We start from the raw sequence: 18,126 nt of genomic DNA, 5'->3' as shown, positions 1-18,126 counted from the left end.
AGACTAGCCTTCTATCGACCAGTCCGCTCCTTGCGCTCGGAATCCCTTTACAAAGCGGTGGTCCCTCGGGTGAGGAAGGCCCGCACGGGAGGGCGCTCTTTCAGCTGCAAAGCCCCACAGCTGTGGAACTCGCTTCCTCTTTCGCTGCGCAGCACTGTCAATTTGTTCCAGTTCAGGAAGAGCCTGAAGACCTGGCTTTTTAATCTTTAGGCTGTTCTTATTGCTTCAGTTTCAGTTCTTTTTTTCATTTTTTTGCTGTGTTGTGTTATTTTTATTCTGAGATGCAGGTGGAAAGCGCCGGGACACTCTTTTCGAGTAGCCGTGCGCTATAAAAGAACGCTGTAACATAACATAACATAACATAACTTACCTCCCTGCAGATGGGCCGAGCTTCGCTGAGGCGCAAGAGCGTTGTTTTTTCAGGCTCCAGCGCCGGCCGGGCTAGGCTCCACCCCCCGACCGGGACTACAACGTCCAGCAGCCCCGCAGCTTCCAGCCAGGCGACGTAGCAGCCCCAGAAATCTTAGCGCGCCAGGAGGCGCTACAAAGCACAGCCGGGGCCGAGTTCCTGGTGGGACATCTTCTTTGGGGCCACTTACCTCCCTGCAGACGGGCCGAGCTCCGCTGAGGCGCAAGAGCGTTGTTTTTTCAGGCTCCAGCACCGGCTGGGCTAGGCTCCACCCCCCGACCGGGACTACAACGTCCAGCAGCCCCGCAGCTTCCAGTCAGGCGACGTAGCAGCCCCAGAAATCTTAGCGCGCCAGGAGGCGCTACAAAACACAGCCCGGTCCCTCGTCCCGCGAGGACGCGCGCGGGACGTGCCGGGAGAAGCCCGGGACAAGGGCGGGACCGTCTGTGGCCATCGGGGGCCAGAGGAGGCTGGGCTGGGCCACCCCCTTGAAATCTTGTTTATCCTGTCTTGTGGAACTGCCCTACCCGCAAAGGTACTTCCTATTCTCTATACCCAGGACATAATGATATATCTATCAAAATTGCCCGTAGCTGGTCGAACAACCTCTAATCACTGTTTTTTGTCTTCAGGTCTCGCTTTGTTTATTGGGGCGGTAGCATCAAGCTTGGTGTATGTGGGTCTTGTCAACTTAATTTCAGCATTGAGTAATAAGGGCATTATGTCAAAGCCTGCCTCTTCTTGTCGTATTACCAGGCTCCAGTCTGCTACGGCACAACCTCTCCCAAGCCTTACTGCCATTGATAAGATGCTACAGAAGACAATTGGGGTTGTAGCATCTGCAATAGAGAATACGGAAAGGTGATTGTCTATCACTCCGGCTGCCCCTCCCCTTCAGTCAATTGGGGATTTTTCTGCTGGCACTGTTAACCTCCCTGATTTTAGCTCTTCTCTCATGTGCTCCTTTGCAGAATTGCCCTGCGCACAAATTGCACAAGATGTTACTGACCTCCCTGAGGTCTCTAATTTACTCTCACTTCCCGTTGTTGGAAAAATTTCTAAACCATGCTCGAGAAGAAAGAAAGGTAAAAATAAAAAGCTGGTTAAAGTTCCTTCATCTTCAGCGGATGTTGTCCAGGTTGCCGCTAGTCCCTGTTCGAACAATTTGGGAACTCCTGTCTGGGTCACACATCTTCTATCTGACTTTGAAACACATATTGAAAAGATCATTGGCTCATATCTCAAACCATTAACATCTAGGCTTGACAGATTGATCACCACGATTAACAACCCAGGCCTAGGGAAATCCCAATTGTCCGGTCCCCCAGGAATCTCTGGCATTGATAAATCTATTCTTATCCCCGATCCCATAATTCCATTACCCGGCAAAAATACAACAGCCGTACCGGCTCTGGTACCCGCAAATCCTTCACCTGATCCCGCCTTACTTCCGACTAGGGCAGGCATAGTAGATGTGGGAAAATCCTCAGCCCTGAGGAGATCTATTGAAAATAGACCAGACCCATTGCACCACCAACCTCGACCTAGTGGAAGAGGTGGAAATAGCTTGGAGGTGGGGACCTTACCAGCCTTGCCAACTCTTCACCTGCCGATGGAATCTACCATATGTTGTGGTCCTTGTGGGGGTTCCCTCTTTAAGACAGGGGAAGAGTGAGGATCACTTCGAATTAAAAAACAAATGTATTCAATGGCTTAATAAGAATAGGCCTCTTCCTCCCAACAATCCTGGTAAAATAGTGGGTGTAAGAAGGGTAGATTGGATTGGGATTGGGCCTAAAACCATAATGGGAAACTGTGTAGTAATCAACTTTAGGAATCCCAGGGTGGTAGAATACATTTGTAGTAGGTCGCTACCTTGGTCAAACACCCAAATCTTCCCCTTGCACCTATCATATTTCTATCCTACTCCCCACCGGAGCTCTGGGCAGGATTTAGCTAGTCGACAGGAGGGGAGCCAGAATATATTTTGCCATTTAAAACCCATCAGGGTACCACACACCGGGAGATTTACCATCCATATTCCCCTTTACTCTCTTACTTTCCACTAAGAAACAGGTATAGCGGGTTGGAGCAGATCGAATGACGCCCGGTGCGGCAGAGCACTTTACCCCAAATAGGTAGTGCACGGAGTATGTTAACAGGGCAATCGGCGGGTATTGGAGGCAGTAACACCCTTCAGAAGCAAACAAGGAATAGCTTAGAAAGTATCGAGCTAAGGAGGGATGGGATTATGGGAGTTACAACAGTTGTTCCGGTATTGACCCAGAAGGTTGTACAACTGCTCTCTTGGAACATTGCTGGGTTACAAAAAAAGGTGAGCTTACCAGATTGGAACATCTTCATTGAGAAACTTGACATCTGTATGTTCCAAGAGACATGGAGTTTGCTTCCTGTATGTAAATCAGGGTATTCAACCTTTTTGACCCCCGCAATAAGTTCAGGGAAGGGTAGACTAGCAGGGGGACTCCATGTCTGGATCAAGATCGAACTAAATTGGGATATCACTGTCCATAAATCAGGGACCGAGGATATTTTACATCTTTCAATCCAAGGGCAAGATATGAATTGTAAGATTGACCTATATAATGTTTATGCAAGAGGGTCTCCAGGGGATCAAATGTCAAGTACAATAGCAGCCTTAGAGCTAGAAATAGCTGGCAGCTCCCCATTTTCTAAAACTATCGTAGGAGGTGACTTTAATTGCACCTTCGAACCTTTAACCAGAGACGACTCCCTGGGAATAGAGGAGAAAGATTCTAGATGGTCTATTCCGGCCTCGACATTAGCACCAATCAGAAAATGGTCTCCGAGGGCAATCCAGATCAATGCCCTGACCCTGCAACATAACCTGAGAGCGTTAAATGGTAGAACAAGATCAGATCCAGACGGGGCAATTACCTTTAATAGGCTTAATGGCCCGTCAAGAATAGATTATATTTTACTTGACGTCAACCTCTGGAGAGAACTAATCGATATGGAGGTAATACCATCCCAGGACATTGATCATAACCCCCTCTGCACAAAGTTAAGGTGGGGATTAAAAAATGAAAATAGAAATAAAACCCCACTAATGCAAACTAAGGAGGTTGTCCCGTACAATTCTAATCGCCGGTTGAAATGGGAGAGGGTCTCATCCCAGGAAGGGATCCTAGATAAGATTAATGAGCACTTAGTAGAGATGACTGCAGACTTAGAGCAACTTGCAGCTGTAAAAGAAAATGTACAGGGCCCTTCATTCCCCCTAGTTTATAAAAACGTGATAGAGAAAGTGGGCCAATATTTTATTATACAGGGAGGTAGTGTTAGACAGAACCATACTCAGGTAAAAACAAGTAATCCCTGGTATACGGCTCAATGTAGGGGCAAAAGGAAGGCGTTAACCGCAGCCCTCCTCAAAAAGAATCCTTCACTAGTTAGAGCGGCTAGGAGGGATTATGCGAGGTCACTAGTGATAGCAAAACGGGATTGGGAAGAACAACACTGGCAGAACCTTAAAATCGCTTCCCTGAGTAAGAACTCCTGCACATTCTGGGACTTAATTAACAAAGCCAGGAGAGGTAGAGCAGAACCCATCGCTAACCATATAACAGAACAACAATGGTTCACACATTTCTATGACCTGTACTGTGGCGTAGATGAGCCAAGTTCTTCATCTCTGATAATGGATAGTGATGATAGAGTTGTTATGGTTCCCGAGGACCCCTTCTCCATTAACGAGGTTAAAACGGCTATTAAACATCTGATCCCGGGAAAGGCGGCAGGTCCTGATGGGATACCTGGGGATCTCCTTCTAAATGACCCAGTAACCTGGGCTAAATTGATCTCCCTAATAATGAACCTGATTTTAAGAGGCCACCCAGTCCCGGACTCATGGAAGGGAGCTGAGGTGGTAACAGTGTTCAAAAGACGACCCTGCCAACTACAGACCGATCAGCCTGATAGACGTGGTCCAGAAGGTGGTTGGCAGGGTCATCATATCCAGGGTAGGATCGTGGATAGAAGTAAAAAACATCCTCTACCACTTTCAAGCGGGTTTTAGGCAGAAGGTGGGAACGGTGGATCAGATCTTCCGATTTTTTGCTATTTACTGGAAGGTTGTGACCATTGGGAAGGGCAGCTTGTACTTGGCGTTTATAGATCTTAAAACAGCTTTCGATCTGGTCCCACGTTATAGATTATGGGATGTTCTACAAAAGATGGGCTTTCCTATTACCCTCCTTGAATTAATTAAGAAATTGCACGAGGGGAATTATGCAAGGATTAGATGGGGTACTCGGGGCCAGTTGACTGAGAGAGTGGCCGTGGGGAGAGGAGTCCGCCAGGGATGTGTAATGGTGCTGACTCTTTTCTGCCTTTTTGTGAACGGAGTGGTGGACCACTTGAGGGAGGACCCAGCTGCCGCCCCGTCCCTGGCGGGGGAAAAAACACCCACCCTGCTCTTTGCGGATGACACCCTGCTGATCTCCAAAACTCCGACTGGCCTTCAAAAACTGCTGGATCGCTTTAGCTCGTTCTGTGAGGATAGAGGTCTTACTATCAACACTTCCAAAACAAAGCTTATGGCCTTCACGCCAGCAAAGAGATTTAAGAATAACGTCTCCCTTAATGGTACCCTATTGGAGTTGGTAGATTCATTCAACTATTTGGGTGTAAGGGTCAATAGTCGGATGAATTGGAAGGATCATTTGGCCAAAATGCTTTTAAATCATAAACGAGTATCCGGAGCAATTCTGCGGGAACAGCGAGAGTCCACGAGCAAACCTGTAGCCCCGGCTCTTTCTATGTATGAAGGACAAGAATTGCCCTCGGCACTTTATGGATCTGAGCTGTGGGACTTTGAGGACACAACCATTCTGGTGAGCTCAGAAAATAAGTTTTTGAGAGAATTGGTGTCACTCCCCATCTCCACCCCGGTAAAACCACTATATCAAGATATGGGTAGGCGTCTATTAAAAGATATAGTCTGCCAGCGCCCGTTACTCTTCTGGGTTCGTCTTAGGAGGTCGCCAGAACTCTCAAACTACGCGGCTGTCTTGGATGAACTAATTTTACTCAACTCGGGCAATAAGATTAAGTGGTTAAGTAAACTTAGACAGCTGGTTTTGAAATTAGGGTTGAATGAAATATGGGTTAGCCAATCACCACCCTCCAAGCAAGTCATGAACAAACTATATTGGGACTGGGTACAGGAGGAGGCTATATGTAGAGGCAAAGGGGGCACCCTTACAGAGCGGTTCCTAGAGTTTAAACCCGAAAGGAAAGTCAAACCGTTCCTTGACTTCATACAAAAACCCTTGGATAGATCCCTCTATCTAAAACTAAGGTTCGGGACCCTCCCGGTGAATGAATTTACTGCTGGGTGGAATAATTCAAGCTCTATAGCTAAATCTTGCCCTGGGTGTGTAGCCCCTAAGGAGTCTGTGGCTCACTTCCTCTTTGCTTGTCCAGTTTACAGGGGTGCAAGAACGTTATGGCTTAAACCAATATGTAGGGAGTGGGGTCTAAGGTGTCACAAGATGGCCTTGCGGGCTTTTATTACTGATACGTCTTCCCTAGTCATGGTTTGTGGGGTAGCTAAATTTTTGGGCAGTGCCTGGCAGACCCGCATGCGTAGGATAAAACAAACTCCTCAATGATGTTTATATGAATTATGATACGCTGCTTTTACGAGGTTATGTACTCTGTTTTTAATGCATATCTTATTTTAATGAATTTTGTAAATTTAATGCACTTTTTTACGTACGACTGGATTGGTGTTTCGTTTTTAGTTGTATAGGATGTGTATACTTTTAGGTTAAAAAATGTTTCGAATAAAGTACTACTACTACTATATGAGCGATATCTGGACGTATGGAGCACCATGTATGGAATTTAATAAGTTTGTCCTTTTTTGCTGCTATTTTTCTCAGTCCTTTTTTGCACTTTGAACATTGGCACTTTCTCACATGATGCCGCTATTTGCAATACTGGTAATAATCTTGTGATGATTATTAAATTGTTTTATGTGTGTCACTTCTAATAGAACCTGAGGGCTTTTTAATGCAACTTAATAATTTGACCATCCTTGCTGCTATCTTCTGAAATATTTGCATTTCGCACTTTGGCACTTTAGCATATGTTGCTGCTATCGAACATTCTTGATAATTTTGCAATGTTGCACTGAATTGTTTTATAGTCGAGCACTGTTCTTAAAACTTAAAGATGATGGATCAATGTAAACGTTTTTTAGGACTAATTATGTGAGAAATGTTTGTACTTTTATGGATAGTGCATATCCGAATAAAGATCAATGATATGATATGATATAACACTCACAGCATTCCTTCTTACTCTGACGTCATTTCTAGAGTAGACACCATCATAGATACTTTTAAGAACTTTCCAAATTCTTAGAGAGTGAACTTAGCCACAAAAGCCTCAATAGTGGTCCTGGGTGATTTTGATATTTACATTTGCCCTGGACGCATTTCATATTTCAGGACCCCTTAGTGGAAGATGTGTCTTCTCTTCTCCAACTTGAACATTCCTCACAAGGTTAGCAGTTAAACAGTTTAATCCTTTCACAGAACCTGGTCATCCCTGGTGCTCAGGTAGCCCCCACTTATGTTGGGAGAGGAGCTGAATCCATTGTGGATGTTCTAATTTCTATATCTCTTCTCCCTTAACTGGTGGATTCTCATGTCAAATGAGGTGGTTGGAGCGATCATATTGCGCTCTTGCTAGCTCTATCACACCAGAACCAGCTCCCCCCCTTTAATTCCAATACCGGAACCCTTGAGTGTCTCGGACCAGGGGAGGCGGATCAGGTGGGCTAAAAATTTCTTTGATGACTTTTGTGGTCTCTTTTTGATCACATTTGTCCTGACTTTGGGTGCCGTCTTAACCCTGACTCATGCCCAAAAAATATTCTCACATCCTTTTCCGCTCTTCGTGCTGGGGTTAAGTTCACTCTCACTTTGCCACACTCAGCGTTACCAGTAGCCAGTAATCCCCAGTGGTTTAATCAGGAATGTTTCTAAGCCTTGGGAGCCCTAAAGTTAGCACTTACATCTCGCCCAAGAAACAGGGAGATCGTACAGTGTTTAAGATCCCAATAAAAGAGGGTGCTTAAGGAGATAAAGTAATCCCGTAAGGATGACATCTGGGATCAGTTGGTATGTGCCAGTGACTCCTCCAATGATGCAGTGGCATTTTGGAGAGACCTAAATCACCCACTCCTGGCTGAGGGTCCCATGTCAAGTTTAGCCCTGGTTATACCGGAAGCTCATTGGTTTAACCACTTTTCCTCAATTTATTCTTTGGATGACAGTAAGGGTTCATCTACCTCTAATATTAGTTCACAGGCTGCCAATCTCCCTTGTCTTACTTTACTATCTCAGAAGTCACCGGCACTATTAGACCTTCCTAAAGGCACTTATTTGTCTCATTCTATATCAATACTGCAAGACATGTGCTTTCTTATTCTTGGACCATCCAGCTTTAAAAATGATGTTGTTCAAAGAAAATGTAAACCTTCTCAACCCTTTTGCTACCCTAGTCATGATACTCGTTAATATGGGAACTTCTAACAAGTAGCCAATGAATGTCATGATTGTTATACGCTATTGGAGTGGTTGAAATTATAAAACAATGCTTTACCAAGGTCACTGTGCTATTGATATGGTACTGCCTGCTACACCCTAATATTCTGAGTTTAAGTCATTATTTAGCTGAGTTACAATTCATTCAGCTGTAGCTTATTGTCATACTGCACAGATTGTCCTAACTCCTATCTCAGCATCTTTATGGTTCAGGTATTTGGGTCCATTGTTCACATCTGTTATTATTGCATAAGCTCACTGAGGTAGAAGAGAACAATCAGTTGGTGAGAAACAGTAAGTCATACCTACATGGAGTTAGTATATCTGCTATGGTGAATGTCAGCATGAGTTGCAGTCAATGTTCCCTCTAAATATTTCACTCTGTGTGCGGCACTGTAAGGTCTCTGTGCACTGCAGCCAAGGCTATGTGCGGCAGTAACCCGACCGCGGGTGTGGTTGCAGCGACAAATATCAGTACAGATTGTGTGAGTATTCATGTGAATCCCAGCACCAGTCATGTGCTGCAATTACCATGAATACTTTCTCAGAGGCACACAATAAGCCCTGCACAGGGCCATCCTTAGTGCTGGTGGCACCCTGTGTGACAACGTTTGTTGGCGCACCCCAATGACCACCCCACCAGTAATTCCCTCACTATTATCCTTTAACAGTGCCCCTCAAGGTCTCCATTATCACTCTCTCTGAGATGTATTTAATTTGTTTTATAACGTCTCTCATACCAGTGTAGGGTGTACTTTACATTGCACACATATTAAACAGAGACAATCAATCATTCTTTTTTTTTGCAAACATACTTTATTGAGTTTTCTAACAATCACTATCACATTTATGAATACAAATTTTGATTCATTCTTCTATTTCCTATTATGATATTGCAAAGACACGCCCCACAGTGGTAAAACATTTATCAATGACATCTAATAGCTTGGCTCCATCTGTTTACTACCAGAGCATCCACAGCTGACTTAACAACTTGATAAATACTCATTTGCTTAGCTGTAACTTTCCTGTGTATCTATTCAAACTATCCCCAACTCTTCCCCCGTCCCGTCCCTCCCACCCAGGCGTATCACATTAGGCCCTTCATTATGCAGCCAGTACAATGGCAGAACACCACTTTTGTCCATGATCTCAGGTAAAGTCTCAATAATCAACCTTACCATTAGAGGGGACACGTTAAACATGCATTCGCTGCTTTTACTAATGTTGTACAGGCTGATCAGTTATTCATATCGTGGACCTCTCCTACTTGGTTCATCCCTTCCATATATTCGAAGTTCTTTAACAAATACAGCAACGCTGCCCATGCTCTAGCTGACTCCAGCGACTTCTCATTCCCTGTTCTTCTACCTATTTGCAATCGAACAGAGCTGTCACACTCAGCCCATTTTATAAACTCTTTTTTCCATCTGGTTGTACTAGGGTCATCTCGCGACTTCCAATGGCAGGTGATGTCCCTTTTGGCAAAGACCAACCCAAGGTCCTGGAATTTACTTGTTACTTTATTCTTAGCAGTGTGGGGAAACTAGTGTAGAAGGCAATAATCAGGGGTATTTGCTATCTGGTATAGCTCAGTGATAGCCTAATAGGGCACCTTGTAATTGGTGAAAAAGAATTGTAGTTCATTTTTGCCCATCACCAGTATTGCATATATACTTGTTTGGGTGAAATCATGTTCACATACATGGATGATGGTTGTGGGATTCAATATCACATATGGTAGTGCAAGTGATACAACCACTGGGTTCATTTTCCAGAGATGCAAAACTGAAATGCATGTGTGTAGGATCTGGAATATGAGGCAGATTCATCTATCACGCAATACAGCAGAAATACAGATGCTTCAATGTGACAAGGGAAACACTCAATGTAATAGGAGCACATTTCACATAATCTAACAGGCAGGTCAATGGGAAAGAGTCTCAGACGCCACTGTGAGGGATGAATTGATCACATATAGTGACAGAGTCACCAACGGCTTAATTCCAGAGAAGCAAATATCATGAACGGAGAGAAAAAGATGATTCAATGCAATGGGGATACATATATCTCAAAGTGTTTTGGGCACAGATAGCTAAAAAAAAAGAGGTGCTGATTAAGCAAAGGGCCAATAGGTGAGATGGATGCATAAACAGTTGCATCAAGGGAAGTTTGGTGTATGCAAAGCAATGTACAGATTCCATGTTGTGGAAGCAGTGTCATATCTGGCAAGCACAGTCTGGTGGGAAAGAAGAGATTGATAGTAGATAGTAGCATTTCTCTTCTCCATGAAAAATTCCTATTAGTTTTTCTGATTTCCAAAACATGCCAGAGTAAAATCAGAGGGTCACAAAGGATGTTACTATTAGCAGGTATGAAACTTTGGTTAGAATGCTGTAAATTATTTGATGGAGATAAGGGGGCCTTTTCACACCATAGTAGTCAAGAGAGGGCAGGTAAACAGATATTGAAAGCTCTGATAGAGTGGCTTACATGATGTTGTTGGGAGACCCTGTTCAAGACCTGCTCTTTTAAACAGCAAACAATTCTAAAAAAGGAATTTAATTCTTTTCATGGACCGAGAAGAGCCTAGAGACTGGACCAGCTTTCACTCTTCAACCCCAGAAAACGAAGTGGGCTTCCAAGGATCGTCAGGTTGACCTCCTGTCAAAGCTATGGAGACCCACTTAGCTACAAGAAGCCTTTTCCTGCAACTACCCAGCTGACAGTGGCTACTAGACCTGTACTGGACCCTGCTGTTGCTTCTTCCTGCCACTCTGTGAGTCTATAAATGCCTCTCTTGAGGTCCGCCGGGGGCTTTAGAAGTGTACTCCTATGGCTAATTAGGACTTAATGTCTTAAAGTCAGAATGTAAAATCTTTGACTAGGATGAACCTTGTTAGTCTATCTGACTGGCGCTCGATCACAGTCACCGTCAAATTGCACTTAGGTCGTCTCCTACCGTGACATTTGACTATCATTGGCACTCATGCCACTATTTCCACTTAAACTTGTTTTAAAGTATTATCCAAAAGAACACATAGATATATATGTTCTATTTTATCAAAGCAGATGCTTTCTTTAGAGACTGCACACAAATGGCAGGGTTTGACTGCACATGACAAGAATTGAGAAGAATTGTTGTTTGTGTGTACAAGTTAGAGCAGTGGTCGTCAGACTTGTTAAAGCTTTATCCCCTGTAAAAAAAATCATCAGGCCCCCCAGAATATTCTATACTCCATATCTACTTACCTTTGATCACGTAATGGAAGTAAACATAGTGATGAAACCTTTTCATCTACTCTAATGCAAACAATGAGTGTTCACATGCTCATCTTTTGCCAAAACTAACAGTAAGAATATGCAATGAGATCACAGTGTAGCTCATAAAGATAAGATGAAATATTGAAACACTCAACTTACACAATAAGCAGCAGAGGATATTGGTTGCGATCTGTAAAATCCCTTGGGAGTGACAGCTGCATTGGAAGATCTTTAAAGAAAAGAAACACTTTACAGACTTGTGTTTTTTCAGAAAGAAAATGCAAAGATACAGAAAGCGCAGTTTATTTAAAATAAAATAGCTGTTATTAAACTGTACCATAATCTTCAATTTTAACCATTTCGATTTTGGACTTGAAAATCCGTTTTCTTAATATGACTTCTGTTAAAACCTCATTGTTTTCTAAGGTAAGATAATCTGTTGAGAGAAGAAAGTGTGACAATCAGAAATAGAAACACTTTCAAACATATACCATGCATATAAAAAGTAAACATTGATCTTCAGAGAAATCAAAATTGGACAGGAGAGTTAGCCTTTTACATGCATCTATGTAATTAACACTGAAGGGGGGAAGGGTTGGGAAAGAGGCCACATCTTTTCATACATGTTCTAGATTAGTAATAAGGGTGCCCTTGGCATGGGGCCAACAGAGATAAATCTAGGACATCTTTGTCTCAACCTGTAGGAGCATTGTCTTCTCTATGGAGGTGGTGCTTGCCAAAACTACCCTTTGTAAATCACAATACCTAAATGTGATTGATGTCTGACACACAAATGAATGCACAACTTACACATAAGCTTTTCTTCTCATACTGATTCTTGCTTATTTTATATCTAATACTACCGTTGCAGAGAGTTTTACTATAGAATTTACAGAGCTCACATAGAATGTTTTACTAATGTGGAAAGTGATGATGCCCTGGGCCATCCTTTCAATTTTCTTTAAGTCAATGGAACTTTGTCGTAGCCTGAAAAGAGAAAGGGTTACTGACAAGTTTAGATCCATAAACTGTATGGCCAAATGTGACCACACATTAAGAGTCAGAGTCTGTATCTTAAAGTTAAAAAATGATTTATTATAAACTCAAAGCCAAGCTAATATAAATCAGATGCAAAAACATACTGTAAATGTACAGAATTTTTAAAGAAAGACCAAATCGACGTACAGTTTTGGTCCTTAACAGCAAAGAATAAATCAAAATTTCCATAAGATTAAGAACAAAATCTGATGAGTGGATAAATGGTTTCAATCCTTCTCCCTATACATGGCAAAGACATGCAGTATCTAACTATCTCTACACGTAATTAAGAGTTAAGGAAACCCTATATATCCAGAAGCAAGAAAAGGTGTCAGCATAAGATCTTCTGCAGAGGTTCTGAAAGCAAAATATCAAGTATAGCATAAAGCCTCACAATCAGAAGTCAGAAGAGATCAGTACGTCTTGAAATCTAAAAGTCATCTCTCTGACTACAAGGTAATTTCATTATTAAGAAACATACAGAAAGTTTAAGACGCATGACCTCACATTATTCAACCAAATTATTTTGATTTTCCATGAAGAGTTCTAGCGCCTGTTATAATACTCCCATTTTCCAGTCTTCGCTTCTGAGGTGTCCTTGATTTCCTCACTTCGACAGATATCACCAACTGGTAGCACTCCCTCGTTCTTCTCATTAAATGTAATGGACCTTGCCAGTTCCTCCTCGCCTCACTATCTTAAAATACACTGTTCTTTGGATAACTATGAACGTTATGATCTGCACTTGCAAAAGGGAAAAATATATCGAAAACAACTTTCACGTTCATTGTTAAATGTCCCAGCTGTAAGCTTAAGTTCCACAGTCACGCTAACATAGCAAGTTACTTTCAAAAGCATATAATTGTGCAACACACATACAATCCTGTAAATTAATTAATACATATAAGGTTATTCATCTATATAGCACTTTCACAAATGAATACACTTTCATTTAGTAGAACAACAACTGACCACGTTATAGGCACAACACCAAAACTCTCATGATTCGTTCTTTCCTAACCTCTGCAGAATGCACTGCATCAAGTGCATTTTAGCGCAGCTCCACTAAATCTTAGTCTACAGATGGATTTTGTTGACAGTCCAGCTGTTCCTAAAAGAAGACTAGTTCATGCACATACTCATTTAGAACACACCATTACTGCACTTTCTACTCTAGTGCACTACGTATATTGATTATAATTTTATTATATGAATACATGAGGCAAGAAGTACACACATATATGTGGCCTCATCAAGATAAAAGAGTGGAGCAACATTGTGCTACTCCAATCCCCCCTTCAGATTGCGATCAAGCCATCACAGACATGAGCAAATCCATATCAGATTATACCAATCAAAATCTTGTTGTTTGAAGCAATTTTTGTCTAGACTCCTCTAAATGCTTCATGTCATCATAGTACCTACTCTGGCCTTCCTCTAATTCCACCTCCGGCCTCTTTCTCTTTGTCCCGTGTTTTCCTCGGCTAACCTGTGCATAGTGATATCCTTTGAAGATCATAAATAGGATTCATGCACAAATAAAGATAACCACAAAAGGTTTCAAAATGGTACCCTAAAGCCAACTTCCCTAATCGTCAAACCGCTTTGTATAGCAGAAAACCCACTTCCACTGCTTCCAAGCACCTCTCACTTCTAATTCCTTCAAACCGCTCATCAATCCAGATATATTCTTTATGTCTCTCTAAATCCTTACTCTCGTCTGGAATATAGGTGCAGCATTGCTGAACCTTGAGCATCCGACAAACTCTGCCCTCTTTTGCGAGCAGAAGGTCTAACGTAAGACGATTCTGCAAAACCATTGACCCTATCGCTACTGTTTCTGTATTTACAAACCGTAAAGAATTTGCAGTACTGGGGGCTAATTTAGCCACAATAGTAGAAAACATTCTAATTTTTATTTCATTCAAAACTAACACCACAGACGGAATCATAGCACCAAAAAAGTCTCCTATTGCTTCCAATGCACTAGTACCTCTTTTTGATCTTGGCTTCTTTTCCCAAAATGGATCTTTAAAACATTGAATATGATAAATCTTTGGAAACACTATACCTTAGTAACAAGTACTATGCCATCCACATGGCAGCCTGTGGAACTCAGCACCATGCCAAAACATGACTACCGAACCGGATTGAAAAAAGAAACTGTCTTTCTTCATGCAATGATATGGAAAAGAACACCTTAAACAAATCAATGAAAGTAAACCACTCAGCAAAATATGGACTCTGAAATAGTATTACCGTAGGATTTGCTACCATGTGACTGCAAGGAATAACAATTCTATTTATTTTTCAAAGGTCCTGCACTGTGCGGTATTTACCGCTAGGCTTCTGCAGGCCCACAATGGGTGAGTTACATGGACTTCTCAATATTTCTTTCAATATACAGTGCTCGATCATTGTCTCAATTACCAGAGTGATCCCAGCAATGGTTTCAGGAGTCAGATTGTATTGTGGAGTTTTTGGCTATTCTGCATTTGATTTATTCTGAATGCAGACAGGGCCAACTCCTTTAATAAGCCTAATTGTGGGGTGCAATAAATGGTGCACTTTAATAAGTTCAAAAACAACAATTGATGGACAGAATGCAGAACAATGTCATACATTCACCCGAGTAAAAAATTTTGGGCCTAAATCCATTGTTTTTTTGCTCACCGTGCCATTCCAGTTTGGACCCAGCCATATACAAATCAATCTTGACCCTTCGCCCAATGGGAACAGTCCAGCCCAAACTGCCAGGCCAGGTCCTCCCTGGACTGGAAACAAGCATCCTAGGACCGGTTTCGGGCTTTCAGCCCTCATCAGTCAAGATAGCTTGACTCCAGTAGCATGGAGAGCACGGGACTCTTGTCTGGGCATACCCTTCCCACTCGGGGTGACAAATTCAAAAACAACAGTTGCTGGACAGAATGCAGAACTATCTCAGACATTCACACTGGTACAAAGTTTTGGGCCTAAATCCATCGTTTTATTGCTCACCATGCCATTCCAGTTTGGACCCAGCCATATGCAAATCAGTCTTGACCCTGCGCCCAATGGGAACAGTTCAGCCCGAACTGCCAGGCCAGGTCCTCCCTGGACTGGAAACAAGCATACTAGGACCGGTTTCGGGCTTTCAGCCCTCATCAGCCAGGATAGCTTGACTCCAGTGGCATGGAGAGCACGAAACCCACTTCTGGGCATACCCTTCCCACTCAGGGTGACAAATTTAAAAACAGCAATTGATGGACAGAATGCAGAACAATGTTATACATTCACCCCAGTACAAATTTCTGGGCCTAAATTCATCGTTTTTTTGCTCATCATGCCATTCCAGTTTGCTTTCTTTGCCCTAAGTTGGCAGGGTATGCCCAGACGTGGGTCCCTTGCTCACTTTGCGACTGGATTCAAGCTAGCCTGGCTGAAGAGGGCTGTTAGCCCGAAACTGGTCACAGGATGCTTGTTTCCGGTCCTGGGAGGACATGGCTTGGAAGTTCGGGCTGGACTGTTCTCATGAGGCACAGGGTCAAGAATGATTTGCATATAGCTGTGTGTGAACTGGGGGTGGCAAAGTGATCTAAAGAATGATGATGGATTCAACCCAGATTTGTGACTGGGGGTGAGTGTTTGAAAAGTTTCAGCACTCCGTCCATCATCTCCTTGTGTTTGCTTTGTTTGCCCTAAATTGGCAGGGTATGCCCAGACGTGGGTACCTTGCTCACTTTGCCACTAGATTCAAGCTAGCCTGGCGGAAGAGGGCTGTTAGCCTGAAACCGGTCCCAGGATGCTTGTTTGCGGTCGAGGGAAGACATGGCTTGGCAGTTCGGGCTGGACGGTTCCCATGAGGCACAGGGTCAAGACTGATTTGCATATAGCTCTGTCTAAACTGGGGTGGCAAAGTGAGCCAAAGAATGATGATGGATTCAACCCAGATCTGTGACTGGGGGGTGAGTGTTTGAAAAGTTTCAGCACTCCGTCCATTATCTCCTTGTTTGCACTTTAATAAGTCACAATAAGTCATGTCATAACATAACTCACAGGACTGGAATCACAAACCACAAATTGATGATTATCCTCACAATTCCCTATCTTTAAAAGTACTTCTTCAGAGATTGGATTTCTCATTTATTGAATAGCAGTGGCTACAACTTGGATAGTCTTTCCAGAGAGGGGTATGTTTAGAACTTCCACTGTTCTTAAATTAGAACGAGCAGCACCAGTCTCGACCAAAAACACAACATCGTGCCCATTTACCTCACCATCTACATATGGGCCACTCTGGTCTACCACCAAGACTGCGCCGAGTACGCAATCTTCCTCCCCCCTCAGGCACCGTCAGTCAAACTGATCAATGCCTCCAGTTTCGTCCATCTCAAACAAGGGAATTTGCTGATATGAGTTAACATTCGGTGCCATGTTCTGATTCATATTTGGCACCTTATTTCTAGAAAATCTAGGACCACCTGTAGCCTGCTGTGGCATTGGAGGTTGGCGAACCTGCATGACTGGAGCTTGTGATCTGGTAAAATTCTGAGATCTCAGTCAGGTTCCTTTTTGTTGCTGCATAGGAATATTCTGAGGGATACCAGGCCCTGTAATCTGGCCCTGATTTATAGAATTTGCAGAATTAAAATGATAGTTGTGCTTCCAGTGCCAAAACCTATTCCAATAACAACACAGATTACACTTCTTCAATGAAGTCACATTGATACCAGCGCTTGGATCTATAGGAATACCTCATCGTCTACCTTCTGCCTGAAATTCACCTCCACCCTGCAAAGCCGGAATTGCTTGTTGATATACTCCCTGCATCAGAGGGGTATTTATGGTAAATGGTATATTTTGTATTCCCCTCTGCGTAGCCTTCATCTGTGCTACCACTAATTTCTCCTTTATTTTTTTTCTGCCTCATCTCGATTTCATCATTACAATATTTTACATGACGCAGAATTTCGGCAACAGATTTATTTTGCTAGCATATCAAATGCTGCTGTATCATCATACTAAACCTCAGGTACTTTGCATCCTGTCACACACCTGGACACAAAATGTCCCATATTTTAGGCTCCAACGTATCCATCCCACCACACTGTTTAAAAGCCTGCAACAATCTTTTAGTGTAAGCATGAATTGTCCCTTTTGGCTCCTGAGTCATACGGTCAATTCTGACCCAATTATTATCATGAGATGGCACCTTGGATTTAAACTGTGTCATTACCTGATCATAGTTTCTCATTACTATAGTCGAAGGAACTTTAGTCATAGAATCCCTTGGTAACTCTTTCTCTGGCCACTCCACAGCTATCTTACACGCTCTCCACAAATCGCTCCGAACCACAATGTCAAACAAAGTGTTCAAATCAGTCCCCAAAACTTATGCTATTTTCACAAATTGCTCAACCTGTTTTTACCACTCCACAGGTCTCTCTCTTAACTTTAGAAATTAATTTGTAAATGCTACAATATCACTCCTTCTCCAAGGTACATAGACTTACCCTCTACTAGGAACTTCCCGCAAAGGGAAGCTTATACCTCCCTTTTCTCTAACTCCAGGAGGGTCCAGCTCTCCCATCATTGTCTTAGGAGTCACTGTTGTCGACAATTTAGCATCCTATTTCTCAAATTCCCTCCAAACACTAATATTGGGAATCAATTCTCAAATATTCATTTTTATTCCCGATATTCTCATATGCTTCATGTCCTGATCACTGAAGGCAAGCCAATGGTTCTCCTGCAAAGCCTTTTTCCATTCCAAATCAATCTCATATTTTTGTGCCAAATCAGATTATTTATCATGTGCTTACCTTGCTCTTCTAG

General features: G+C 42.8%; 1 protein-coding gene across 1 annotated transcript in view; it reads right to left on the bottom strand.

Annotated features, from left to right (window-relative positions):
- Positions 1-18,126, bottom strand: part of DPP10 (dipeptidyl peptidase like 10) — a 1,675,128-nt gene that overhangs the window by 154,963 nt on the left and 1,502,039 nt on the right. Inside the window, exons 18-19 of the mRNA XM_085647459.1 lie at positions 11,612-11,710; positions 11,434-11,503 (exon numbers count right to left, since the gene is read on the bottom strand). Of these exons, the coding sequence (XP_085503585.1) occupies positions 11,434-11,503; positions 11,612-11,710 (169 nt within the window). The remainder of the gene's footprint in view (positions 1-11,433; positions 11,504-11,611; positions 11,711-18,126) is intronic.

The sequence above is a fragment of the Triturus cristatus genome, chromosome 3_2, assembly GCF_964204655.1.
Source record: "Triturus cristatus chromosome 3_2, aTriCri1.1, whole genome shotgun sequence".
NCBI lineage: Eukaryota > Metazoa > Chordata > Amphibia > Caudata > Salamandridae > Triturus > Triturus cristatus.
Note: the sequence above shows the minus strand (reverse complement) of the source record. Positions and strands in the feature narration are given on the sequence as shown.